At 34.6% G+C, this 27,984-nt stretch overlaps 2 protein-coding genes across 5 annotated transcripts in view; both read left to right on the top strand.

The window, feature by feature from the left end:
- LOC137249220 (zinc finger protein 431-like) overlaps positions 1-27,984 on the top strand; it is a 117,613-nt gene that overhangs the window by 18,270 nt on the left and 71,359 nt on the right. For 2 of the 3 annotated variants that reach the window (XM_067780530.1, XM_067780528.1), the window contains exon 2: positions 18,903-19,064. In XM_067780530.1, coding sequence (XP_067636631.1) covers positions 18,903-19,064 — 162 coding nt within the window. Of the gene's footprint in view, positions 1-14,189; positions 14,971-18,902; positions 19,065-27,984 lie in introns of those variants that run through there. The other variant, XM_067780529.1, reaches the window with a different exon arrangement.
- On the top strand, positions 416-14,056 carry LOC137249221 (uncharacterized). Of its 2 annotated transcripts, XM_067780531.1 has the most exons (3): positions 416-5,303; positions 6,228-6,797; positions 6,861-8,879. In XM_067780531.1, exons 2-3 carry the CDS (start codon positions 6,394-6,396, stop codon positions 6,901-6,903), a joined length of 447 nt encoding a protein of 148 aa, XP_067636632.1. In that variant the 5' UTR covers positions 416-5,303; positions 6,228-6,393; the 3' UTR covers positions 6,904-8,879. The 2 variants fall into 2 exon arrangements, with proteins under 2 accessions (XP_067636632.1, XP_067636633.1); XM_067780532.1 differs by lacking the exons at positions 416-5,303; positions 6,861-8,879 and adding an exon at positions 13,492-14,056 and having other exon boundaries at positions 6,253-6,797.

The raw sequence follows: 27,984 nt of genomic DNA, 5'->3' as shown, positions 1-27,984 counted from the left end.
ACCAATCGGCGAAAGGTTGGCGGAATAAGTTGAAAATTTTACATAATTAGTAGCTAATTAAATGCAAATTAAGTGCGAGAAAAAAAATTTATAGCTTTACAATTTTTTTTTATGACATTCTGCGCTAGAATAAGACTGTTAGCGAAACCAATCGGGGAAAGGTTGGCGGAAGAAGTTGAAAATTTTACATAATGAGTACCTAATTTATTGCAAATTAACTGCGAGGAACAAACCTGTATAGCTTTACAAATTTTTTTTATGACATTCTGCGCTAAAATAAGACTGAAGTTAGCGAAACCAATCGGCGAAAGGTTGGCGGAATAAGTTGAAAATTTTACATAATCAGTACCTAATTTATTGCAAATTAACAGCGAGAAAAAAAATTTATAGCTTTACAAATTTTTTTTCACTCTAGACCCCATTATCATCCATTTTGTCTTTTCTATGTTTATTTTAAGCATATTTTGGCACAACCACTTATATATTGCCTGTAGGTCCGATTGTATTTTTGAGGCTGCCTCATCAATTGTGTTACCGCTTATAGTCAAAAGTGCATCATCAGCGAATAATCTTATTTTGCAGTATTTGATACAGTTTTTAATATCATTTATGTAAATTATAAAAAGAATTGCTGCAAGCACCGATCCCTGTGGCAATCCTATTTCAATGTCCACTTCGGGGGAAATCTTATTTCTTATTACAGTTTTCTGCTTTCTTCCACTAAGGTAACTTTTGAACCAGTTAAGCGCTATGTTTCTTATGCCAATTTTATACAGTTTTCTTATAAGAATATCTCTGTCTACTGTTTCGAAAGCTCTTTTTAGGTCGAGGAAAACTGAAATTGTAAATTGTTTCTTCGTTCTACTTTCTTTCCATTCTGCAAATACCAGGTTAAGTGCAGTTTCACACGAGTGTTTTGATCTAAACCCCGACTGCTCCTTTATAATAATTTCGTTTTTATTTAAGTAATCCAGCAATTGGTTCTTAACTACAGTTTCTATTATTTTCTCATCGCTAGGTAAGGTATTTATGGGTCGTATCTCCTCTGGTTTAATTGTTCCCTTTACTTTTTCCACAGGTACAATTACTGAGGTCTTCCAGCAGTCTGGAAATACACCAAATTGCAAACTTTCATTAATTACACATGTGTAGGTATATCCTAAGTACTCCATGCTGTCTTTTAATACACCGTCCGTTTTAATACACTTACCGTAAATTGTTCATACTTCAGCTTATTCAACTCTGTTAGTTCATGGTCGTACCATTTATTAATCAATTTAACTTGAACTCGCTTTTTATATGTTAAAGTGGCCATTACGTCATTAAGGATGTTGTTTATTCTTTGGACCTTTAGGCTAACTTCGCAGTTGTTTAGTTCAGCTAAGTTGTAAGTTCTAAGGAGATTTACTAAGTGGTCTTTTGCATAGTGTGTTGGAATACGCGGTTTTCAAAGATTCTCATTTGGTACTTCTTTTGAATTGGTAGTTTGAATGAAATAGTTTCATGATCCGATATTTTATGCGAATCCAAATTCGATACTTCAACTTCAGTTTTGTTACTAAAGAGTAGATCTATTCTCGTTTGCGTTGTTTCTGTTATTCTTGTATTAAAATTAATTAATTGATACATTGCTAGTGATTCGAATGTCCTAATTAGCTGTCTCGAGTATGTTGTGTGTGTATTGACATTTATATTAAAGTCGCCAATAACGATATTGTTGCCGCTTTCAGAAAAGCAATCTTCCATCATCTCATTAATATGTCTTATGAATTCGGCATCACTGGTGTTTGGTGAGTGATATAACGCACAAACCCTCCACTTAGTTATACATCGTATTGTTTCAAACACAATACACCATATATTATTACCTATGCTCCTATTGAATATAACTTTGAAATCAATTTTCTTATGAATATAGGTTAAGGCACCACCGGTGTGACGACTATGCGAGTCGCATCTAATATGATTGAACCCAGCAATCTCCAGTTCCGAGTCATATACATCCTCCGTAGTATGTGTTTCTGCACAAAGTACAATATCTGGATTTTCTTCCTCGATCATTATTTCAACTTCATTTTTATTAGCTGTGATACTATTTGTGTTAAGATATATACATTTTAGTTTATTTTTGGGTTTCTTGAATTTGTAATTATATATTTTTTGTGAGCTTTCTGCATCTTCATTTAGTTGCTAATATCCTAATTTTTGTTTTTTTATCTCTAGTTTATTATTGTAGCAGTGACAGTTCCTGTCAAATGTATCATGATTTATGTCTAAAGCTAGGTTTAAGTTTGTGTTCGCTTTTATGAAATTTAGACACTTGTTAATTGGATTTTCTTCACATGTTTTATCGTTGTGTTTTCCGTGGCATTTGTGGCAAGCTTCTTCGTTTTTACAGTCGGCTGATTTATGATTAAATCCTTTGCATTTGTAGCACATTAGTATATTAATAGCATCGAAGACTTTACATCTATCCCACCCGATATTTATTCGCTCTGCGGCAAGAACCTTTGTAAAATCCTCTTTATCTATTTCGATGATTGCATTATACACCTTTATGTTGCCTCGATTTCTTTCAAACTGCTTCAATACTTTTAATGAGCCTTGGATCAGGTTAATATTTTGCTTCTTTATTGATTCTATTAAATCGCTGTTTTCGTATTTAAAATTCATTCCTGTAATTAAAAAGCTTGGGCGAATTGAATTTGGCACTTTTATTTCATATTCCTTGCCAATGTTTTTTTCAATGGCATCTTTGATTTTTTTGCGTTCATCATTATTTTGACTATGAATCACCATTACACCATTATTTTTTGATACAATTTTCGAAATATTCAAATCTTTGGGATCAACTTTGCTGTTCAGGTCTATTTTCGTTTTTTGCAACCGCTTGCTTCACTTTGGGTTTCACAATTATTGCAACATCGTTTTTTAACTCTGGCAATGCCTTTTTCTTTATATTGTTTTTAATAGTTTCTGCATATGACATTTGTATTTCATTAGTGTTGTTGTTCAGCTTTTTAATTTCACTATGCACCTTTTCGTTGTCTTTGCCGATTGTTTCAGTTTTGTTTTTTACTTCTTCAACCATTTCATATAAGTTTTTTACTTCTCCAATTTTTTGTCAAATAATTTCTGAGATTTTTCCATCATTGCAACATGCTGTGTATACCGCGTTTCAACTGCTTCCAATAATGACTTTATCTCATTTTGACTTTTTTTCATAGTTTCTTCGAATTCGCTCTTGTATTCATTTAATATAGAGTTATTTTTTTTTACACTCATCTGCATATCTTGTAGCACCAGGTCGACGTTTTGTATGTATGTTATACATTCGTCACACATAAATCGTATCATGTTGTTTTTTTCACCAATAATTTTTGCGCTATATTTATCTACTCCTGAGCATTGTAGGCTCTCATGGTACACTTTCCCACACACTCCTTCACATGCTATTCCACTTTCCGCTCTTATTGTGGAATTGCATTTTGCACACACACCCATTATTGCCGTTTATTTATCCGTGTATATGATCTATGTTTATAGTTTGTATAAATGTGAAAAAATTTATTTTCAATATAAAATAGTTAATTATGGAGTTTTGTTCACTTTATTTGTGATTACTAGAACACAAATTCGTTTATTGAGTCTCTACCTCGCATTTTTAACGATTTTAACACTTACAAGAGGAAAATACCAAAATATAACACAGCACTTCACATTCGCCTTGCTAGTTTATAGTTATAGTTTCAACAACCATGAAACATGTAAATGATTTTTTCATGATTTTTGATGCTTTTCATAAATGATAAAGTTTTACAAGTAGACAAGTGAGAATTCAATGAACGGATACACTCATAAAAAAAAAATTTGTAAAGCTATACATTTTTTTTTCTCGCTGTTAATTTGCAATAAATTAGGTACTCATTATGAAAAATTTTCAACTTATTCCGCCAACCTTTCGCCGATTGGTTTCGCTAACTTCAGTCTTATTTTAGCGCAGAATGTCATAAAAAAAAATTTGTAAAGCTATAATTTTTTTTTCTCGCTGTTAATTTGCAATAAATTTTTTCGTCATTCGAATTTTAGCATCTCTAAGGCGGCCACCGTGGTGTGATGGGTAGCGTGCTCCGCCTATCACACCGTATGCCCTGGGTTCAACTCCCGGGCAAAGCAACATCAAAATTTTAGAAATAAGATTTTTCAATTAGAAGAAAATTTTTCTAAGCGGGGTCGCCCCTCGGCAGTGTTTGGCAAGCACTCCGGGTGTATTTCTGCCATGAAAAGCTCTCAGTGAAAACTCATCTGCTTTGCAGATGCCGTTCGGAGTCGGCATAAAACATGTAGGTCCCGTCCGGCCAATTTGTAGGGAAAATCAAGAGGAGCACGACGCAAATTGGAAGAGAAGCTCGGCCTTAGATCTCTTCGGAGGTTATCGCGCCTTACATTTATTTTTTTTATTTTTAAGCTGTTAATAAAGGCCCAACAACAATAAGGCAAGCTGCCACTCATGCACTCGTACATGAACACATGAATTTAATCCATTTACACACGTACACGTACAAGGCAACGAAGAGATCATCAACCGAAGTAGTGCTCACAATACACACGCATATGACTATGAGAAACGCATAAACTACAAATATACATGTATATCGCTGGTAACCAAGCAAGAGATTCTAGAAGGCGAAACGTCTAGACTTTAGTAGAAATATGCGAATGAAGCAACGGAGAGTATAAGGGCAGCGCAAACTGAGTAATCAGGATCAGTTTAATTTAAACACGCTATCAGTTGAGAAGTGTAGTTTAATTGTGAAGTATAATTTTACTATTCCCAAAGTATATAATAAAGGCCATTTTGCAATACAGAATATATATATGGAGTGATTTATTCAACAGCTAAGTGATTCGAACGTTAGCAGAAGGTTGCGAATAAGCGGAATTTCTCTAAATTCGTTACAATACAAAAATTTGGTGCATTACTTTGAGATTTGGTGCTTTTTTTCGATGAATTTTGATCCCAAATGCAAACAAGGGGTGGCAACCGTTAATACGAGCGTATCGAGTGTTTATCGATACAATTTTTTTCTCCAATACCTGAGTAGTCGATGCAAAAGTATCGACTACAAATTTTCTTGGTATCGGGTCAAAATTGTGAATACTTAATTGTTCTTACTAGTATCGTTTCATCCCTAACTCTCCTTACTGGTTTACTTGTGTAGTTTTAATAATTTTTACCGAAGTAGAAACATTCGCTCAAATGGATACAAGTGATCTATATATCGATTACCTTTGTCGGACCTGTATGATTAAGCTTGAAGCCTTCACGTCTGAAGGCAGCACTGAACCACAGCACCAATCTATCTTTTTTTTTTTTTTTTTGGGGTTTGGTTGAATGGCACGGACGCTAGTCCATAACGCCAGGTTGTATGTCGGATTGTTCTTTTTTCAGATTGTTGTATATGTAATTTTTGCTCCACTAATACACAATGGTAGTACCAAGGTGGCCAGAACCATGTGTAGCAGCTTGCAATTTGGTATTATTATAATTGTTCGTATTTTCAATTAGGGTTGGTTTTTTCTTGGCACCACGCCATGTTATATTCAATTGGATTTAATGGTTTACTCCAAGTACAATAAATTTTAAGTTTTTCAATTATTTTTTTTTTTTTTGAAATATGGTTTAATGGAGGGGAATTTTCCCGTTACAACAGTTATACGTAATTCAATTTGGTATTATTTGGCCCACGCCAGGTTATCAATTCCCGTTACATGTTCCGTTTGTTGCACTTGATGATAGTATCATGAAGTAATGTATGTATATGTGTAAAACGAAAGTTTTACTTGTGTTTTAATTTCTTTTAATTTGTTTGTATGTTTGATATATTTATTAACACTTTAGTGTTAGATTTGATTTTGCACGATAGCAATTATATGTATGTTTTTGCATAAATTGCATGTTTTATTTTAAAGTTTTTTAGGATTTTTGCCCGATAGCAAATAATTGTTATTTTTTGCACAATTTGCATATTTTTATGATACAGCGCACAATTCGTAAGTATTTTTAATTAATATTGTCATTTCGACTCCCGCACTATCCGCCATTTTATTCTCAAACCGCGTGAGTAAAGCCCCTTAATAACACGCGGTTGAGTTGTGGGGAAAACCGAACTTGACGCCATAGTGTACCTATACCAAGTGACCAATCTATCTTTGAAACTATTGAGGAATGCGACCAATTGCGAATAGCTGATTTGTTATCCAGCACAATACCCCAAATAGTCGAAGTGCAGCTAAGGGACGAGCTACCAAAAAAAAATTGTTGTAAATGTTTGCACCAATTGATAAGTGTGTATCGGTTCCAAAAATTGTTGCGTGCAATCCGACCATAAGATGCGAGAAATGGTTTCTAAAAAATGGGATGATTTAAACATGTCGATGATGGAGGCAGAAATTGACAATAAAGTATTACCAAACGACACAGATTCATACCCGATGAGCAGTTGCCAGCCCAAATGCACTGCTCGAAACTCACTTCCAGAAATAGGAACGGCTCTTAAAGGCAGACAGCAGGCAGTGGATTCGGAATCAGCACAATTTAGTACTGCTGAGAATTTACTAAGAAACGAACAATTACTGGATTATTGTGAAAATTCGCAAGGCGAGTTAAGCGAATTTATCAAAAACGAGCCCATTGAAGATGATGAAGAAAATACTGAATATACCGACACAATCCATTCAACATACTTTGTGAACAAAGAAGAATTTACAACGGAAGAGCAAAAAGTAACTGTGCCGTAAGTAGGATAAGGATTATATTGCTAACTTTTTGATTTATGTATGTAAATCGCGCCTAATAGCTCGTCCCCAGCCAACATAGGATACCATAAGGAGCTGCCTTAGGAAACCCAGCGTAATGCCCGCATCACCTTAGGGTGGCTCGGAAAATGATCGAATTGGAGTGTATTCGACGTAGAAAATTGTATTTGAAAATGTATGAAAAAAGTGACCATTTTTTAGAGAGACTTATTGTACTTTGAGAGACTAAAATTGAGTGGACTACAAAACTGCATACTTCGAGACTTTCCTGCAGATTTTGATACTCGTCCATTATTGAATTTTTTCGAAATTTTTTTTTGGATCGCGTAGTTTCGGCTAAATATTGAGCAATAACCCCCAAAAGGGCTGGACAATATTATGTTTGAAATTCTTTTTGTGATAGAAACCGACAGTCCAAATATCGAAGCCCTACTACATCGCACGTTTAATTGTAAATTGATTCAACTCAAAATTTTGACTTTTTTCGATTTTTCGATATACCAACAAAACCAACTAGAAGATTATGCTGATATATATATAGAATACTCAGAAAGGCCAAAATAGGGGACATACATACTCGCATACATGATGCACGTATATACCTTGGAATCTCAATTCTATAATGGAAGTTTATGAGAAAATAAAACTTAGCATTTTCACAACAAAATAAAATTTTGAATTACATCTGTTTACAATAAAATGGGCGAGATATTGGAATGAAGTTATATATACAGTAATTTTGAGTTAAGTGCACAAGGCAGTTTGTTTATATTTTTTGGTGCTTGCAATTTGTCCGTTAAGCCTTATTCAAAGGAAAATTTGTAGATTTGGGGCAAATCCTTTTACCATTTTGTTTGAAAGATTTGTAATATTTTAAAATATTAGGGGACTCGCTTTGTCTTGCAAACATTGCTCGGATTACACGGATTGCATTGCAAAGGCTAGAACCACGGCCGAATGCTAATTCGCTTCTGAAAATAGCGGGTAAGTTGACAAAAAAACATATTTTGACCTCTGTAACAAAAGATCTTAATGAAAACCCGAAAAATATAATTGTTATTGCGAATAACTCTTGCCAATAAATGCTAATTTTGACTAGGTAGGCAATTGAAAAGTAAAATCCTCTCTCTGCAAACGAAAATCATGCTCTACAAGTCACTTATAGTACCCGTCCTGATATATGGCGCAGAAGCGTGAACCAATACATTACAAAACGGCACAATTAAATTGTATAGTATTCTAACACAATATAATCAAATACTTGGCAAATCTCGAATTGGTTTTGGGTATTATATTTGTGCGGCACAATATGACCAAAACTCTTAGTGTGCATTGAAATACATAAAACAGACAGGCAGTCAGGGCAAGTTGAACACTCTGGTTAGGAGGCTTAGCTTAAACCCGCGGCAGGCATGCCTGTCGTAAGAGGCAACTAAAATACCCAAATGAATCAAAGGGTTGTGAAGCGCACTCCTTTCAAGGGGTTTCCAGTGCAATTTATAGCTTACTCAGCCCAATTGTCAACCTCACCTATCCGTGGCGAATCTTGTTTCTTTAGGAAATATTAAAATAGGAAGGGACAGCAGACCACGCGTAGAAAGTTCTTCCATCAGCACTTAAAATAGAATTTATTGCACTGTTATACATAGTTCATAAAGAGAGGTATTTTGCAACACCAGGTGATATTTCATGTTGTGCATTAATTTATGAACTAAGGGCTAAAAGAAAATTATATCTTAATATATAAAAAACACGTGTCACAGGTTTGAGGCCAATGGACTCCTAAAGTACTGAATCGATTTTGAATTTGTTTTGCATCCCGTGTGTAGTTTGATCTAACTTGAAATATAGGATAGGTTATATCTCAGTTTATAGTCGCAATATTATTTTACTGCACTTTTTTTTATTTGTTTAGACGTAATAATAAAATGTTACGTATACGCAGTGCACTCATATTTTCAGGTTGTCCGGATATACTTCCGTGTAATTGCTTGGTGTTTAATTAAACAACCTGCTTATCAATAAAAAATTTATAGCGAATGATATCAAGTATAGCACATCACCAGGCCGGCGAGAGGGGGGGGGGGGGGGGGAGGGGGTTTATGAGGGGGCCCGCGATTTAGAGGTACGATGACATTTTTTTAATACAGGAGAGTCTTTAGTTGTGCAATTTTTAAGCCGAATTTCAAAAACAACGAAAATCTGCATTTCGTTTTAATATTATAGTGAAGTGTGAAAAATAAAAATCTATATATATAAAAAGAAAGGCTAAAATGTGTGTTAGTTGGTCGCCGGTGTTTGAAGAGATGCGTCGGTCGATTTTGTTCAAACTTTCACACAAGTTGCGTAAACCTCACGCGATGGTTACTACAGGTACAGGTTCTCGAGATATAGGCCAAAACGTGGGCCAGTGAATGCCTAGACAGTGTTTATACAATATGGATATCAAATGAAAGCTGTTGATGGGTGCTTTGGTACAGAGTAATAGATTATCCAGAGACGGACTGGGACTGGGATTAGGACTAGGACTGGGACTGAGACTCTGAGTGGGACTGGGACTGAGACTCGGAGTGGGACTGGGACTGGAATAAAATACATACCACCCTCTGGGACCTGCCCCCAGCGGGTTAGGGGATCAGAATATACCCGCGGTAGGTATGCCTGTCGTAAGAGGCGACTAAAATACCAGATTCAAGGGGCTGTGTAGCGCAACCTTTCAGGTTGCCAGCGCAATATATAGCTTCTCCAAACCCAATTGTCAACCTCACCTATCCGCGGCGAATCCTGTTTCACTAACAGACGAGGCTCTGGCGACCCCAAGCTCCTCATGGAACTTGGGGGTAGGGAGGGAGGGAATGGCCTGAAGGTTTAATGTGGCCACATAAATCGTTCCCGAGATGGTCGGGCTAGCACCTTAATGGTGCTATGGTACCGGAGCGTACCGGATTTGTATCCGGCAAAGGACCATCACATCGATAACACTCCCCAAAGCCTTCGGGGAGCAACCTTATCGCTACAACAACAACAACAGGCAATAAGGGATGCAGAAGATTGAGAAGGAATTGAGAGAAGAGAAAAGAGAGAAGGAGATTTAGAAAGAGATAGAATGAGACGAAAATGGAGATAGATGAAGCGAAAAAGACGGAGGGATGAGTGAATAAAAAGATTAGGAAAAAGTGAAGAGGGGGGGGGGGGGGGGGGGTGATGAGTGAATAAAAAGATTAGGAAAAAGTGAAGAGGGGGGCAGAGTCAGACGGAAAAAGTTTATTAAAATGTATGCAGATAGGCCAAATTTAGGGAAGGACAACGTCTGCCGGGTGTTGTTGTTGTTGTTGTAGCGATAAGGTTGCTCCCCGAAGGCTTTGGGGAGTGCTATCGATGTGATGGTCCTTTGCCGGATACAGATCCGGTACGCTCCGGTACCACAGTACCATTAAGTTACTAGCCCGACCATCTCGGGAACGATTTATGTGGCCACATTAAACCTTCAGGCCATTCCCTCCCTCCCCACCCCCAAGTTCCATAAGGAGCTTGGAGTCGCCAGAGCCTCGTCTGTAGGTGAAACAGGATTTGCCGCGGATAGGTGAGGTTGACAATTGGGTTTGGAGAAGCTATATATTGCTACCTCACTACTCAAATGTATGGCGTCTTTTAGACATTTCCACATTAACTTTTGGTTATTAGTATTTCTTGAGATTTTGTTTTCCATAAATGTTTTCTTTTTTATTTTAACTGCTTTTTTGTAATATCGTTTTATTGTAATATAGTTATCCCAAATATTGGTTCTCTCTGCTATTTTAAATTGTTCATACTTCAGCTTATTCAACTCTGTTAGTTCATGGTCGTACCATTTATTAATCAATTTAACTTGAACTCGCTTTTTATATGTTAAAGTGGCCATTACGTCATTAAGGATGTTGTTTATTCTTTGGACCTTTAGGCTAACTTCGCAGTTGTTTAGTTCAGCTAAGTTGTAAGTTCTAAGGAGATTTACTAAGTGGTCTTTTGCATAGTTATTCCAACACACGCGGTTTTCAAAGATTCTCATTTGGTACTTATTTTGAATTGGTAGTTTGAATGAAATAGTTTCATGATCCGATATTTTATGCGAATCCAAATTCGATACTTCAACTTCAGTTTTGTTACTAAAGAGTAGATCTATTCTCGTTTGCGTTGTTTCTGTTATTCTTGTATTAAAATTAATTAATTGATACATTGCTAGTGATTCGAATGTCCTAATTAGCTGTCTCGAGTATGTTGTGTGTGTATTGACATTTATATTAAAGTCGCCAATAACGATATTGTTGCCGCTTTCAGAAAAGCAATCTTCCATCATCTCATTAATATGTCTTATGAATTCGGCATCACTGGTGTTTGGTGAGTGATATAACGCACAAACCCTCCACTTAGTTATACATCGTATTGTTTCAAACACAATACACCATATATTATTACCTATGCTCCTATTGAATATAACTTTGAAATCAATTTTCTTATGAATATAGGTTAAGACACCACCGGTGTGACGACTATGCGAGTCGCATCTAATATGATTGAACCCAGCAATCTCCAGTTCCGAGTCATATACATCCTCCGTAGTATGTGTTTCTGCACAAAGTACAATATCTGGATTTTCTTCCTCGATCATTATTTCAACTTCATTTTTATTAGCTGTGATACTATTTGTGTTAAGATATATACATTTTAGTTTATTTTTGGGTTTCTTGAATTTGTAATTATATATTTTTTGTGAGCTTTCTGCATCTTCATTTAGTTGCTAATATCCTAATTTTTGTTTTTTTATCTCTAGTTTATTATTGTAGCAGTGACAGTTCCTGTCAAATGTATCATGATTTATGTCTAAAGCTAGGTTTAAGTTTGTGTTCGCTTTTATGAAATTTAGACACTTGTTAATTGGATTTTCTTCACATGTTTTATCGTTGTGTTTTCCGTGGCATTTGTGGCAAGCTTCTTCGTTTTTACAGTCGGCTGATTTATGATTAAATCCTTTGCATTTGTAGCACATTAGTATATTAATAGCATCGAAGACTTTACATCTATCCCACCCGATATTTATTCGCTCTGCGGCAAGAACCTTTGTAAAATCCTCTTTATCTATTTCGATGATTGCATTATACACCTTTATGTTGCCTCGATTTCTTTCAAACTGCTTCAATACTTTTAATGAGCCTTGGATCAGGTTAATATTTTGCTTCTTTATTGATTCTATTAAATCGCTGTTTTCGTATTTAAAATTCATTCCTGTAATTAAAAAGCTTGGGCGAATTGAATTTGGCACTTTTATTTCATATTCCTTGCCAATGTTTTTTTCAATGGCATCTTTGATTTTTTTGCGTTCATCATTATTTTGACTATGAATCACCATTACACCATTATTTTTTGATACAATTTTCGAAATATTCAAATCTTTGGGATCAACTTTGCTGTTCAGGTCTATTTTCGTTTTTTGCAACCGCTTGCTTCACTTTGGGTTTCACAATTATTGCAACATCGTTTTTTAACTCTGGCAATGCCTTTTTCTTTATATTGTTTTTAATAGTTTCTGCATATGACATTTGTATTTCATTAGTGTTGTTGTTCAGCTTTTTAATTTCACTATGCACCTTTTCGTTGTCTTTGCCGATTGTTTCAGTTTTGTTTTTTACTTCTTCAACCATTTCATATAAGTTTTTTACTTCTCCAATTTTTTGTCAAATAATTTCTGAGATTTTTCCATCATTGCAACATGCTGTGTATACCGCGTTTCAACTGCTTCCAATAATGACTATCTCATTTTGACTTTTTTTCATAGTTTCTTCGAATTCGCTCTTGTATTCATTTAATATAGAGTTATTTTTTTTTACACTCATCTGCATATCTTGTAGCACCAGGTCGACGTTTTGTATGTATGTTATACATTCGTCACACATAAATCGTATCATGTTGTTTTTTTCACCAATAATTTTTGCGCTATATTTATCTACTCCTGAGCATTGTAGGCTCTCATGGTACACTTTCCCACACACTCCTTCACATGCTATTCCACTTTCCGCTCTTATTGTGGAATTGCATTTTGCACACACACCCATTATTGCCGTTTATTTATCCGTGTATATGATCTATGTTTATAAAAAAAAAATAAAAAAATATAAAATTTTCAATATAAAATAGTTAATTATGGAGTTTTGTTCACTTTATTTGTGATTACTAGAACACAAATTCGCTTATTGAGTCTCTACCTCGCATTTTTAACGATTTTAACACTTACAAGAGGAAAATACCAAAATATAACACAGCACTTCACATTCGCCTTGCTAGTTTATAGTTATAGTTTCAACAACCATGAAACATGTAAATGATTTTTTCATGATTTTTGATGCTTTTCATAAATGATAAAGTTTTACAAGTAGACAAGTGAGAATTCAATGAACGGATACACTCATAAAAAAAAAATTTGTAAAGCTATACATTTTTTTTCTCGCTGTTAATTTGCAATAAATTAGGTACTCATTATGAAAAATTTTCAACTTATTCCGCCAACCTTTCGCCGATTGGTTTCGCTAACTTCAGTCTTATTTTAGCGCAGAATGTCATAAAAAAAAATTTGTAAAGCTATAATTTTTTTTTCTCGCTGTTAATTTGCAATAAATTTTTTCGTCATTCGAATTTTAGCATCACTAAGCTGTTAATAAAGGACCAACAACAATAAGGCAAGCTGCCACTCATGCACTCGTACATGAACACATGAATTTAATCTATTTACACACGTACACGTACAAGGCAACGAAGAGATCATCAACCGAAGTAGTGCTCACAATACACACGCATATGACGATGAGAAACGCATAAACTACAAATATACATGTATATCGCTGGTAACCAAGCAAGAGATTCTAGAAGGCGAAACGTCTAGACTTTAGTAGAAATATGCGATTGAAGCAACGGAGAGTATAAGGGCAGCGCAAACTGAGTAATCAGGATCAGTTTAATTTAAACACGCTATCAGTTGAGAAGTGTAGTTTAATTGTGAAGTATAATTTTACTATTCCCAAAGTATATAATAAAGGCCATTTTGCAATACAGAATATATATATGGAGTGATTTATTCAACAGCTAAGTGATTCGAACGTTAGCAGAAGGTTGCGAATAAGCGGAATTTCTCTAAATTCGTTACAATACAAAAATTTGGTGCATTACTTTGAGATTTGGTGCTTTTTTTCGATGAATTTTGATCCCAAATGCAAACAAGGGGTGGCAACCGTTAATACGAGCGTATCGAGTGTTTATCGATACAATTTTTTTCTCCAATACCTGAGTAGTCGATGAAGTATCGACTACAAATTTTCTTGGTATCGGGCCAAAAGTGTGAATACTTAATTGTTCTTACTAGTATCGTTTCATCCCTAACTCTCCTTACTGGTTTACTTGTGTAGTTTTAATAATTTTTACCGAAGTAGAAACATTCGCTCAAATGGATACAAGTGATCTATATATCGATTACCTTTGTCGGACCTGTATGATTAAGCTTGAAGCCACGTCTGAAGGCAGCACTGAACCACAGCACCAATCTATCTTTGAAACTATTGAGGAATGCGACCAATTGCGAATAGCTGATTTGTTATCCAGCACAATACCCCAAATGGTCGAAGTGCAGCTAAGTGACGAGCTACCAAAAAAAATTTGTTGTAAATGTTTGCACCAATTGATAAGTGTGTATCGGTTCCAAAAATTGTGCGTGCAATCCGACCATAAGATGCGAGAAATGGTTTCTAAAAAATGGGATGATTTAAACATGTCGATGATGGAGGCAGAAATTGACAATAAAGTATTACCAAACGACACATACCCGATGAGCAGTTGCCAGCCCAAATGCACTGCTCGAAACTCACTTCCAGAAATAGGAACGGTTCTTAAAGGCAGACAGCAGGCAGTGGATTCGGAATCAGCACAATTTAGTACTGCTGAGAATTTACTAAGAAACGAACAATTACTGGATTATTGTGAAAATTCGCAAGGCGAGTTAAGCGAATTTATCAAAAACGAGCCCATTGAAGATGATGAAGAAAATACTGAATATACCGACACAATCCATTCAACATACTTTGTGAACAAAGAAGAATTTACAACGGAAGAGCAAAAAGTAACTGTGCCGTAAGTAGGATAAGGATTATATTGCTAACTTTTTGATTTATGTATGTAAATCGCGCCTAATAGCTCGTCCCCAGCCAACATAGGATACCATAAGGAGCTGCCTTAGGAAACCCAGCGTAATGCCCGCATCACCTTAGGGTGGCTCGGAAAATGATCGAATTGGAGTGTATTCGACGTAGAAAATTGTATTTGAAAATGTATGAAAAAAGTGACCATTTTTTAGAGAGACTTATTGTACTTTGAGAGACTAAAATTGAGTGGACTACAAAACTGCATACTTCGAGACTTTCCTGCAGATTTTGATACTCGTCCATTATTGAATTTTTTCGAAATTTTTTTTTGGGTCGCGTAGTTTCGGCTAAATATTGAGCAATAACCCCCAAAAGGGCTGGACAATATTATGTTTGAAATTCTTTTTGTGATAGAAACCGACAGTCCAAATATCGAAGCCCTACTACATCGCACGTTTAATTGTAAATTGATTCAACTCAAAATTTTGACTTTTTTCGATTTTTCGATATACCAACAAAACCAACTAGAAGATTATGCTGATATATATATATATAGAATACTCAGAAAGGCCAAAATAGGGGACATACATACTCGCATACATGATGCACGTATATACCTTGGAATCTCAATTCTATAATGGAAGTTAATGAGAAAATAAAACTTAGCATTTTCACAACAAAATAAAATTTTGAATTACATCTGTTTACAATAAAATGGGCGAGATATTGGAATGAAGTTATATATACAGTAATTTTGAGTTAAGTGCACAAGGCTGTTTGTTTATATTTTTTGGTGCTTGCAATTTGTCCGTTAAGCCTTATTCAAAGGAAAATTTGTAGATTTGGGGCAAATCCTTTTACCATTTTGTTTGAAAGATTTGTAATATTTTAAAATATTAGGGGACTCGCTTTGTCTTGCAAACAGTGCTCGGATTACACGGATTGCATTGCAAAGGCTAGAACCACGGCCGAATGCTAATTCGCTTCTGAAAATAGCGGGTAAGTTGACAAAAAAACATATTTTGACCTCTGTAACAAAAGATCTTAATGAAAACCCGAAAAATATAATTGTTATTGCGAATAACTCTTGCCAATAAATGCTAATTTTGACTAGGTAGGCAATTGAAAAGTAAAATCCTCTCTCTGCAAACGAAAATCATGCTCTACAAGTCACTTATAGTACCCGTCCTGATATATGGCGCAGAAGCGTGAACCATTACATTACAAAACGGCACAATTAAATTGTATAGTATTCTAACACAATATAATCAAATACTTGGCAAATCTCGAATTGGTTTTGGGTATTATATTTGTGCGGCACAATATGACCAAAACTCTTAGTGTGCATTGAAATACATAAAACAGACAGGCAGTCAGGGCAAGTTGAACACTCTGGTTAGGAGGCTTAGCTTAAACCCGCGGCAGGCATGCCTGTCGTAAGAGGCGACTAAAATACCCAAATGAATCAAAGGGTTGTGAAGCGCACTCCTTTCAAGGGGTTTCCAGTGCAATTTATAGCTTACTCAGCCCAATTGTCAACCTCACCTATCCGTGGCGAATCTTGTTTCTTTAGGAAATATTAAAATAGGAAGGGACAGCAGACCACGCGTAGAAAGTTCTTCCATCAGCACTTAAAATAGAATTTATTGCACTGTTATACATAGTTCATAAAGAGAGGTATTTTGCAACACCAGGTGATATTTCATGTTGTGCATTAATTTATGAACTAAGGGCTAAAAGAAAATTATATCTTAATATATAAAAAACACGTGTCACAGGTTTGAGGCCAATGGACTCCTAAAGTACTGAACCGATTTTGAATTTGTTTTGCATCCCGTGTGTAGTTTGATCTAACTTGAAATATAGGATAGGTTATATCTCAGTTTATAGTCGCAATATTATTTTACTGCACTTTTTTTTATTTGTTTAGACGTAATAATAAAATGTTACGTATACGCAGTGCACTCATATTTTCAGGTTGTCCGGATATACTTCCGTGTAATTGCTTGGTGTTTAATTAAACAACCTGCTTATCAATAAAAAATTTATAGCGAATGATATCAAGTATAGCACATCACCAGGCCGGCGAGAGGGGGGGGGGGGGGGGGAGGGGGTTTATGAGGGGGCCCGCGATTTAGAGGTACGATGACATTTTTTTAATACAGGAGAGTCTTTAGTTGTGCAATTTTTAAGCCGAATTTCAAAAACAACGAAAATCTGCATTTCGTTTTAATATTATAGTGAAGTGTGAAAAATAAAAATCTATATATATAAAAAGAAAGGCTAAAATGTGTGTTAGTTGGTCGCCGGTGTTTGAAGAGATGCGTCGGTCGATTTTGTTCAAACTTTCACACAAGTTGCGTAAACCTCACGCGATGGTTACTACAGGTACAGGTTCTCGAGATATAGGCCAAAACGTGGGCCAGTGAATGCCTAGACAGTGTTTATACAATATGGATATCAAATGAAAGCTGTTGATGGGTGCTTTGGTACAGAGTAATAGATTATCCAGAGACGGACTGGGACTGGGATTAGGACTAGGACTGGGACTGAGACTCTGAGTGGGACTGGGACTGAGACTTGGAGTGGGACTGGGACTGGAATAAAATACATACCACCCTCTGGGACCTGCCCCCAGCGGGTTAGGGGATCAGAATATACCCGCGGTAGGTATGCCTGTCGTAAGAGGCGACTAAAATACCAGATTCAAGGGGCTGTGTAGCGCAACCTTTCAGGTTGCCAGCGCAATATATAGCTTCTCCAAACCCAATTGTCAACCTCACCTATCCGCGGCGAATCCTGTTTCACTAACAGACGAGGCTCTGGCGACCCCAAGCTCCTCATGGAACTTGGGGGTAGGGAGGGAGGGAATGGCCTGAAGGTTTAATGTGGCCACATAAATCGTTCCCGAGATGGTCGGGCTAGCACCTTAATGGTGCTATGGTACCGGAGCGTACCGGATTTGTATCCGGCAAAGGACCATCACATCGATAACACTCCCCAAAGCCTTCGGGGAGCAACCTTATCGCTACAACAACAACAACAGGCAATAAGGGATGCAGAAGATTGAGAAGGAATTGAGAGAAGAGAAAAGAGAGAAGGAGATTTAGAAAGAGATAGAATGAGACGAAAATGGAGATAGATGAAGCGAAAAAGACGGAGGGATGAGTGAATAAAAAGATTAGGAAAAAGTGAAGAGGGGGGGTGATGAGTGAATAAAAAGATTAAGAAAAAGTGAAGAGGGGGGCAGAGTCAGACGGAAAAAGTTTATTAAAATGTATGCAGATAGGCCAAATTTAGGGAAGGACAACGTCTGCCGGGTGTCGTTGTTGTTGTTGTAGCGATAAGGTTGCTCCCCGAAGGCTTTGGGGAGTGCTATCGATGTGATGGTCCTTTGCCGGATACAGATCCGGTACGCTCCGGTACCACAGTACCATTATGTTGCTAGCCCGACCATCTCGAGAACGATTTATGTGGCCACATTAAACCTTCAGGCCATTCCCTCCCTCCCCACCCCCAAGTTCCATAAGGAGCTTGGAGTCGCCAGAGCCTCGTCTGTAGGTGAAACAGGATTTGCCGCGGATAGGTGAGGTTGACAATTGGGTTTGGAGAAGCTATATATTGCGCTGGCAACCTGAAGGGTTGCGCTACACAGCCCCTTGAATCTGGTATTTTAGTCGCCTCTTACGACAGGCATACCTACCGCGGGTATATTCTGATCCCCTAACCTGCTGGGGTCCCCTAACTCTGCCGGGTCTTCTAGTATTATATAATAATTAAATTATGAATTGGCTTTAATTCCATTGACGTTATTGGACGTCATATTTTAATAAACTCTATCATGATAATATGCATCTAACCTATTCTTATATCTTAAAACAACTTCGTTTCTTTGATTATCTGTGTTTTTTATTTATTCAGATGCAAAGAAAATCTTGAAGAAGGCAAACAACTTAAACATCAAGGCAACGAACTCGAGTGCGATATTTGTGGTAAATGTTTTTATCGAAAAAGTTATTTAAGGCAACATAAACGAACCCATAGCGGCGAAAAGCCTTATAAATGTGATATCTGTGAAAGGCGGTAAGTTATCTTATGTAACATTTACACTGGACCAAATGCGTCAGTTTGGGTTCAAAATTCCAAATGCGACGCTTTTCAGAAATAATTTGATCGCATTTTTTGGCCTGAAAACACGATCCACTATAAAGACTCCATAAATGGAATGTCTTCTTACGTGCAATTATGCACCATTACACACAAATACGCTTTAATTAAAACACACATACACGTATATTTTATAATTATTTATATTAATATTTTATTTAATAATTAAAATGTATTTTTTTAAAATTTGATTATTAATTTACATATAAGATGAACAACGATACTTCACATTCGATCACCTTCAATTCAAATTACCAAAACTCAAACTAAATTATTTTTTTCACCTCGCCTACTATGCATTTGAAAAATCCAAATATTTTCAATTGCATACTAAGCTCAATACACACAAGTGCGCAAGGTGGAAGTGTATTATATCACCCTCCTTTCGAAAAGAAGGATGTGACAAATTGATCAGTTTTGTCACGTCCTTCTTGCTTATTCAGCTGCAAGATTAATTGTTTTGAATGAACGAATATGCATTATTTAGAAAAAAAAACCAGACTAACTTATTTATTAATTATTATTATTACTACTATGTTAATACTATATTAGGTTAATACTACATTAAGTAATTTACAAATAATTACTAACTTATATTCTAAACATTATGTTAATAATTCAAATATTAAATTCAATTTGTATTATTAAACAATTTATTCATTTAGTATTTTTTTTTTTTTTGAATTTTTTTTTTTTTAATTTTCATTAATCCAACAACTAAATTTTAGTCTATGCTAAAACTAAAATATAAGAATATTTATTTTATCTTATGTATTCTATTTTTATGTACTAATTTTTTCTTTTTAATTTTGTTATCAAAAATTGTTACATTAACTCCATCAATTTTTGTTATAGTGTAGGGGCCCTGATATATGTTTGCATGTTTATCTCTAGGTTCTTTTTTTTTATTAGAACTCGATCATTTATATTAATAGTCAAAGGTTTTGTTGTTTTATCGTAAACATTTTTATTTCTAATTTTATGTTTATTAATTAATTCTTTTGCAAGTAGATGTGACTTTTGCATACGATATTTTACCTCTTTTGCATAATTTTCAACATTATAAATTGGATCTATATTTTCCTTCTTTAACTCATTTGGCAAAGTAACTTTTCTACCAAATACTAATTCAAAAGGTGTAAATAGATTATCAAAAACAGTACTTGTTGTTGTATTATGCAAAAATGTAAAATATTTTAAATAAACGTCCCATTCGGGAAATGAATCGTCAAGGTAAGCTCTTAAATATTCGTTAAATACACGATGATTCCTTTCAATAGTACCAACAGTTTCATGATGATAAGGTGTTGAAAAATTATGCTCAATTTTCAAAAGTTTAGTCAATTCCGCAAAAATTTCATTTTTAAATTCTGTACCTAAATCTGATTTAATAGATTTCATTATTCCATAAATTAAAATAAAACTTTCAAAAATTGCAGATGCAACTGTTTTTGCACTCTTATCTGGAATAGCTATTGTAACTAAATATTTGCTCAAATCGCACATAATGGTAACTGCGAACTTATTCCCATTATTCGACTCAGGCAAAGGTCCTATCGTGTCTATAACTACTATATCAAAAGGCTTGCAAGGTGTTGGTGTAAGCACCATATTTTCTTTTGTTTTGGGCTTAACTTTGTTTAACAGGCATTTTTCACAATTTTTCACAAATTTAGCAATATCGCGCGTCATATTTTTCCAAAAATGTTTTGTACGTATTTTCGCGTATAACTTCTTATATCCACAATGACCACCTGATATTGGATCATTATGATAAACTGTCATAAGTTTTAATTTCGTGTCTTCATCAGTTACCGTCTCTACTGGCTCTGTCAATATAATTATTAAATGTTTTAAAATTTTATTCCCGGTTTCTTTAAAATTTGCAATAGTAAAATGATGAAAAATATTATCATCTTTCTGCCATTCAATATTCTTAATATTGTGATTGCCGGCATTATGTTCCAGCCTCAAAAGTAGCTCATCTAAATTCACTATTTTGTTAACAATCTCAAAATTAAGTAGCTCGAGCTTTTTATGTTTTAAGTGCGCACATATTTCTATATTACTAATATCACCATTCTTATCATAATTTATATTCGACTTTATTCTCGGGATTTTATTTGAAAAATTATAAGCAAATTTGTCGTAAACTTGTAATGTTTCTGTCTGTATTTGTCGGTTATCGTTTTGTATCTGTATTTCCTCTTTTTGCTTTGTCATTGACCTTGTTTGTACTGCCAATATATGTTTAGTCGAATTTTTTAACTCATCTATAGTTATACGAGAAAGAGCATCTGCACCTACATTCGCTTTACCTTTTATATACTCTATAGTAAAATTATACTCAGATAACTCTAAACGTATTCTAGACAGTTTTGACGTAGGATCTTTCATATTAAATAAATAAACTAACGGCCGATGATCTGATCTCACTATAAAGTGTGTACCATAAACGTATGGCCGAAACTGCTTAACTGCAAAATATATTGCCAAAAGTTCTAATTCGATAATTGCTTTATTTTGTTCAGACTTGCTAAATGCTTTTGAAGCGAAACAAATTGGTAAATCGTTACCATTATGATCTTGACTCAATATCGCACCACACCCAATTTTCGAAGCATCAACTGTTATTAGAAATTCTTTAGTGAAATCTGGATATTGCAAAAGTTTTGGAGACATTAAACTTTTTCTTAGTTTCTCAAATGCCAGCTCGCACGAGGTATCCCAATTAAATTCAACATTTTTCCGACTCAAACGATTCAAAGGTGCCGCTAAACAAGCAAAATTAGGTATAAATCTCCTATAATAGTTTGCAAATGCAACAAATCTTCTAACTGCGTCTTTGTCACGCGGCTTAGGATACTTTTTAATTGCCTCTATTTTTGAATCATCAGGTAACAAACCCTTTGCTGAACATTTATGCCCCAAAAATGTTACCTCAGATCTAAGAAAATTACATTTATTAGGATTAAGCCGCAAATTAAACTTTCTGCATGTCTCAAAAACTTTCTCCAAATTTTTTAAATGATGGGTCTCACTACATCCAATGACTATAATATCGTCTATATACATAAAGGCTTGATTAGGTGCAATACCGGAAAATGCTATTGACATCATTCTTGAAAATGAGTTAGGAGCAACATTTAGTCCAAATGGTAAAACTTTCCAACGAAAAGATCCACGATCTGTACTAAATGATGTTATATCTCTCGAATCTTTATGTAATGGAATTTGATGGAAACCCGAAAAAAGATCCAAAGTCGAAAAATATTTAGCTCGACCAAGGTTATCCAAAATATCATCAACACGTGCCAAAGGAAATTTATCTGCAACAAGTTTTTTATTGACTGCTCTAAAGTCTACACACATTCGATATGCTTTTTGTCCATTTGGGTCGTTTTTCGGTACTAAAATCAATGGGCTGTTATAATTTGAACAACTTCCTTCAATTAAATCATTTTTTAACAAATTATCAACCTGTTTATTTATTTCAGCACGCTGTGAATATGGCAATCTATAATTTTTTATGTACACTGGTGTCTTGTCCGTTAGTCTTAATTTTTGTTCGTAAAAATTATTAATCGTCATTAAGTCTGTTTTTAGAGCAAAAATATCTGAATATTTCAAACATAAGTCAAGTAATTTATCTTTTGCATACGAAGGTATTTGTTTTACTAAAACTGACTTAAGCTCTTCTATGCGTTTTGAATCAACAGATGTTTCATTTATGCGATAGATATCAAAATTTTCTATGTCCTCAGTTTGAATATTGAAGTTTTTAACATACTTCACTTCATCAGTAGTATTAATAATTTTTAAAATAGGATGTTCCGTATCAATGACACATTTTGCGGTAAAAACACCACTACAAAGTTCATGAGAATCGACAAAAACTGGATTTTCCGATTTATTCAAACTAAAAACACGAAAAACTTCACATCTTGGTGGAATTACAAGAGTATCTGTTGAAGTGCAATGCAAAATTGAAATATTAACTCTTTCTCTCCCTAGTCCTATCGTTATTGTATCATTCGAATAATTGATTATACATTTGTTTGCTTTTAAAAAGTCTTTTCCTATTATACCATCCGAAGGAATATTAAAGTTGTCATCAACAACATGAATAGTCAGAGGAAATAATATATTTGAAACTACTATGTTCGTACTAACTGTGCCTAAAGTTGTTACTGTGTCTGTTGTTACACCTGTTATATTTATTACATTACTGTTATTTACTATTACGTCACTTGCTAAACTAGAAATTTTTATAAGTGAAATATCTGCCTGAGAATCTACAAGAAAAGAACATATTTTATAAGAATCACTACAGTTGACTTCGATGAAGTCAGAATAATTTAAATTTAGACAATATATTGATTTAAAAGAATTTAACCCAATAGCACCTGCTCCCTCAGTGTTCGCTCCTGAGGGGCTTCGGCATTTAAAGGACGAACATTGACTGAATTCCTGTTATTTACACGTTGATTATTTGAATTACTGTTATTTACAGACCGATTGTTATTTCTATTGTAATTGTTGTTGTAATTATTATACCTATTGTTACCTCCATTGTAATTAGTATTTCGAAAATGTAAATTATTGTTAGGTCTAGTTGCATTACCATTGAATCTAAAATTGTTATTGTATCCGAAATTATTATTACCTCTAAAATTCCCGCGAAAACTATTAGATCTTATCGGACGTGAGCGATACGCTAACACCTGCCGCTCTTTTACCTCCTGTTCACGCTCAATAATCATTTTAGCAACAACATCCTTTGAATCCTTAAAAGTTGTTGATGCAAGGATAGACTTCACCATATCTGAACGACTGTTCAACCTACAAACAGTAACAGTTTGCTCAACCGCCATCTCATGAGCTTTTGCCTGTGTCATACCTTCGATGATCAAAGAGCGTTCTAGCGAATCAGAAAGATCTTCTACTTGTTTTGAAAAATCAGTAAAATTATTATTGTTTACCCTTAAGGCCGCAATTTTACCCGCAACAACCTTCGAGTTATCTGGCCTAATTCTGCTACGTAAAGCATCTTTAATCTGACTAATAGAATCTATTTGCGTTGGTAGAGCTTCGCGAGCTTTGCCTTCGAGTTTCGACTTTAAAAATGATATAAATGTAGTAGTTAAAGATACATCAGTTAAATCTTCTATTAAATCAATTTTATCTATAAACGAGGCCAGTGATAACGGATCACCGCTATAGTTTTCTCGAATAATCGAGGCACAAGTACTAATGAATGACCTCTTTTGCTCAAGAGTAGCCATGTTTAAATCGTTAAAATTTGAAATAGTATCAGAAGTAAAATAAGAATTAGAATTTGAAGTTAGGTCAAAATTAGAAATCGAACTAGAAGATGAAGTTTGCGTAGAATGATTTGTGTTATCAAACCCTAAAAAGTCTTCAAATAATGAATCTCTATCTGCACTAAATTCTATTCTAGTATTTGAAAATGTATGTGGACTATTAGAATCGCACATATAAAAAAAAACAAAACAAAAGCAAACTAAATTGAATATTGAATATGTAATAGTAAAAGAATTACCGTGTAATTTATCGTAATAAAATGAAATTTCCGCTGAGCTTACAAAATTTGGGAAAAATAAATTTTTTTATATTACTGACGCATCGCTTTCAAGCCACATCTTTGAGAATTGTATCGCTTTATTTCAAAAGTAACATATTCATTTTACGCACACACTGCCTTATATAAAAAAACTTGTATTAAATTAAAGTAAATTTTACCACATGTGAATATAGGACAGTAGGGCAAAAGTAAATTTTCAAAAAGAAAAATTAAATAATTTGAATTCAATTATTTATTTCAATTATTTTGTTTTAATTTTGTCTTCAAAAACAAATAAAAACAAAAAGAAATATTTTAAAATTTTCATCAACACCAGCCCACTGTCATTAACATGTACACTTGTACATACATATGTTAATATATTTTAATATATTTAAAATAAAGTTTAGTAAAATGTTAATTATTATTATTATTATTTAAATTTTATTTCTTTTTTTTTTAAATTTTTTTTTTTATTGTTAAATATTTAGATAAATTATATTAGTAATAGTTTGTATGTAAATATGTAATGAGTACATGTGTGTGGTGGTACTATAATAAATGTGCAAAAGTGTAAATAATATAAATTAAGAAAATTTTAGTTCAAGAAAAAAAAAATTTATTTTATATTTGCTAAACTACATGTTTCGTACACTGTGCGCCATACCCAATTCTGCAATCATTATTAGTTGCTGTTGTTGTTGTAATAGTGTATGATTTCCGCTCGTAATATATTGTTTCGTAATATATTGTTTCATTATTGCTAATATTCAGTGCTGACTTGTTCCATTCTTTTTATACCATTGTTAATATTAGTATTTCTCTCAGTTCTGCTTTTCGTTCACTTAATATATTAATATTAGTATTTCTCTATGTTCCTCTTTCGTTCACTTAATATGTTAATATTAGTATTTCTCTCAGTTCCGCTTTTCGTTCACTTAATATATTAATATTAGTATTTCTCTATGTTCCTTTTTCGTTCACTTAATATATTAATATTAGTATTTCTCTTCGTTCCGCTTTTCGTTTTGTTTTTTCTTATTGTAAGGCTCCGGCCCACGGTCGCCATATAAAGACTCCATAAATGGAATGTCTTCTTACGTGCAATTATGCACCATTACACACAAATACGCTTTAATTAAAACACACATACACGTATATTTTATAATTATTTATATTAATATTTTATTTAATAATTAAAATGTATTTTTTTAAAATTTGATTATTAATTTACATATAAGATGAACAACGATACTTCACATTCGATCACCTTCAATTCAAATTACCAAAACTCAAACTAAATTATTTTTTCACCTCGCCTACTATGCATTTGAAAAATCCAAATATTTTCAATTGCATACTAAGCTCAATACACACAAGTGCGCAAGGTGGAAGTGTATTATACCACCTATGCGATATATTTCTTTATCGCATTTTTAGGTAGAGCAATTTCTTGCGATGTATTTATGTTCTGGCAGTCGAGTGCGAAAGGTTAAAGAAAATGCGAATGACGCCAATGTAAACGCTTTGAAATGGGGACTAACACTAAGGGTGAGATTCATAGTAGTATTTTTTGCAGAACACTTTTCTTCCGTCCGCATACACCTGGGTACAATATTACAAAAACCACATGAAAAATGCCAACCTTAACTGCAAATATCTCATTTCTTTTCGCCTTCAGATTATTGTTGTCGAGGTCAATACGCGTCTTTTGACTCCTCTCCCACAGTATTAACGGTCGACCCCTGTTCTAGACTTTTACTCTTTTACTAACGAAGGCGAGTCATATCGACCGATATCACTCCTTTCGCCAGTAGCGAAGACATTGGAAACCGTTTTGCTTTCTCATTTCACGGCAAATCTTCGCCTAGCCACGCACAAACATGGCTTCCGCAAAATTTACAGCACCACCACCGCGCCAAATGCCATAAACACCCTAATTAATTACGGAGTAAATCAGGTAAAACCCACGACCTCCCTGTTTACGACGTGGAAGGAACAGATTTTGCAAATATTGGACGTACGCGTCGATGGTGTCATACTACCGACTGTCAGTTACCCAAAGATCTTAGGGGTAACGTTCGATAATACTCTGACCTTCAAGACGCATGCCACCGAAATTGTATCTAAAGTACAAAGCCGCAAAAAAATTCTGAAGTCGCTTGCCGGCAGCACCTGGCGAAAAGATAAAGAAACGTTGGAAACCACGTACAAAGCATTTGGCCGGCCGCTCATGAGCTATGCGTCACCAGTTTGGTCGCCTGGTCTTAAAAACACATACTGGAAAAGGCCAGTGTTTAAAAAACTGCAGTCGGTATAGTAAAAGTCACTAAAATTTAGACTTTCATAGACTTTACCGTTCGTCGACTTATAAATACGAACACTTGCTGTGCTTGCGCTTTTGAGAAAAACAACAGTCTCAGTTCTAGCACAAGCAAACAACGAAAAGCGAAAGAAATGAAATGCCGTAAACAGTCGCAGTTTCGCATATTTAATTATTGATATTACTGCGGCTTTCCTCAGTGGTCACAGTCGCTGTAAAATCAATAGTGTTGATTTTAACAGTCGAAAAAATTAACAGTCGCGAAAAGCAGCAGTCGTGAAATATGAAAATCAACGCTTTTTGCAAACTGCAAGCGACTGATCTTTTGAGTTTGGTTATGATTATTGTTTACTACATGCATTGTTTTCTTGACACAGCCATAGAAAATTTGCCCCTTTTTGACCATGAGGATTTTTAACTATCGTTTTACTTTATTATTTATTTATATTTTAATTAAAGAGATTGAATTTAAATTTAAAATGTTTCAAAATAAAATATACACACATGTAAATATGTACATATATATGCAGAAATATCTCATATATTCTATTTTTTTTTTTTTTTTTTTTGAAATGGAAATGCATGTATGTACATTTATATGTACAGCGTATTACGTACAATGCTGTACCGTCTCGTCTTAGTAAACAAAAATCATAACAAAAACGCAAAATATCAGTCGCTTGCAGTTTGCAAAAAGCGTTGATTTTCATATTTCACTACTGTTGCTTTTTGCGACTGTTAATTTCTGCGACTGTTAAAATCAACACTATTGATTTTACAGCGACTGTGGCCACTGAGGAAAGCCACAGTAATATCAATAATTAAATATACGAAGGTGCGACTGTTTACGGCATTTCATTTCTTTCGTTTTTCGTGTTTTGCTTGTGCTAGAACTGAGACTGTTGTTTTCCTCAAAAGCGCAAGCACAA

Source organism: Eurosta solidaginis, chromosome 4 (assembly GCF_040869045.1).
Source record: "Eurosta solidaginis isolate ZX-2024a chromosome 4, ASM4086904v1, whole genome shotgun sequence".
Classification (NCBI taxonomy): Eukaryota; Metazoa; Arthropoda; class Insecta; order Diptera; family Tephritidae; genus Eurosta; species Eurosta solidaginis.
Note: the sequence above shows the minus strand (reverse complement) of the source record. Positions and strands in the feature narration are given on the sequence as shown.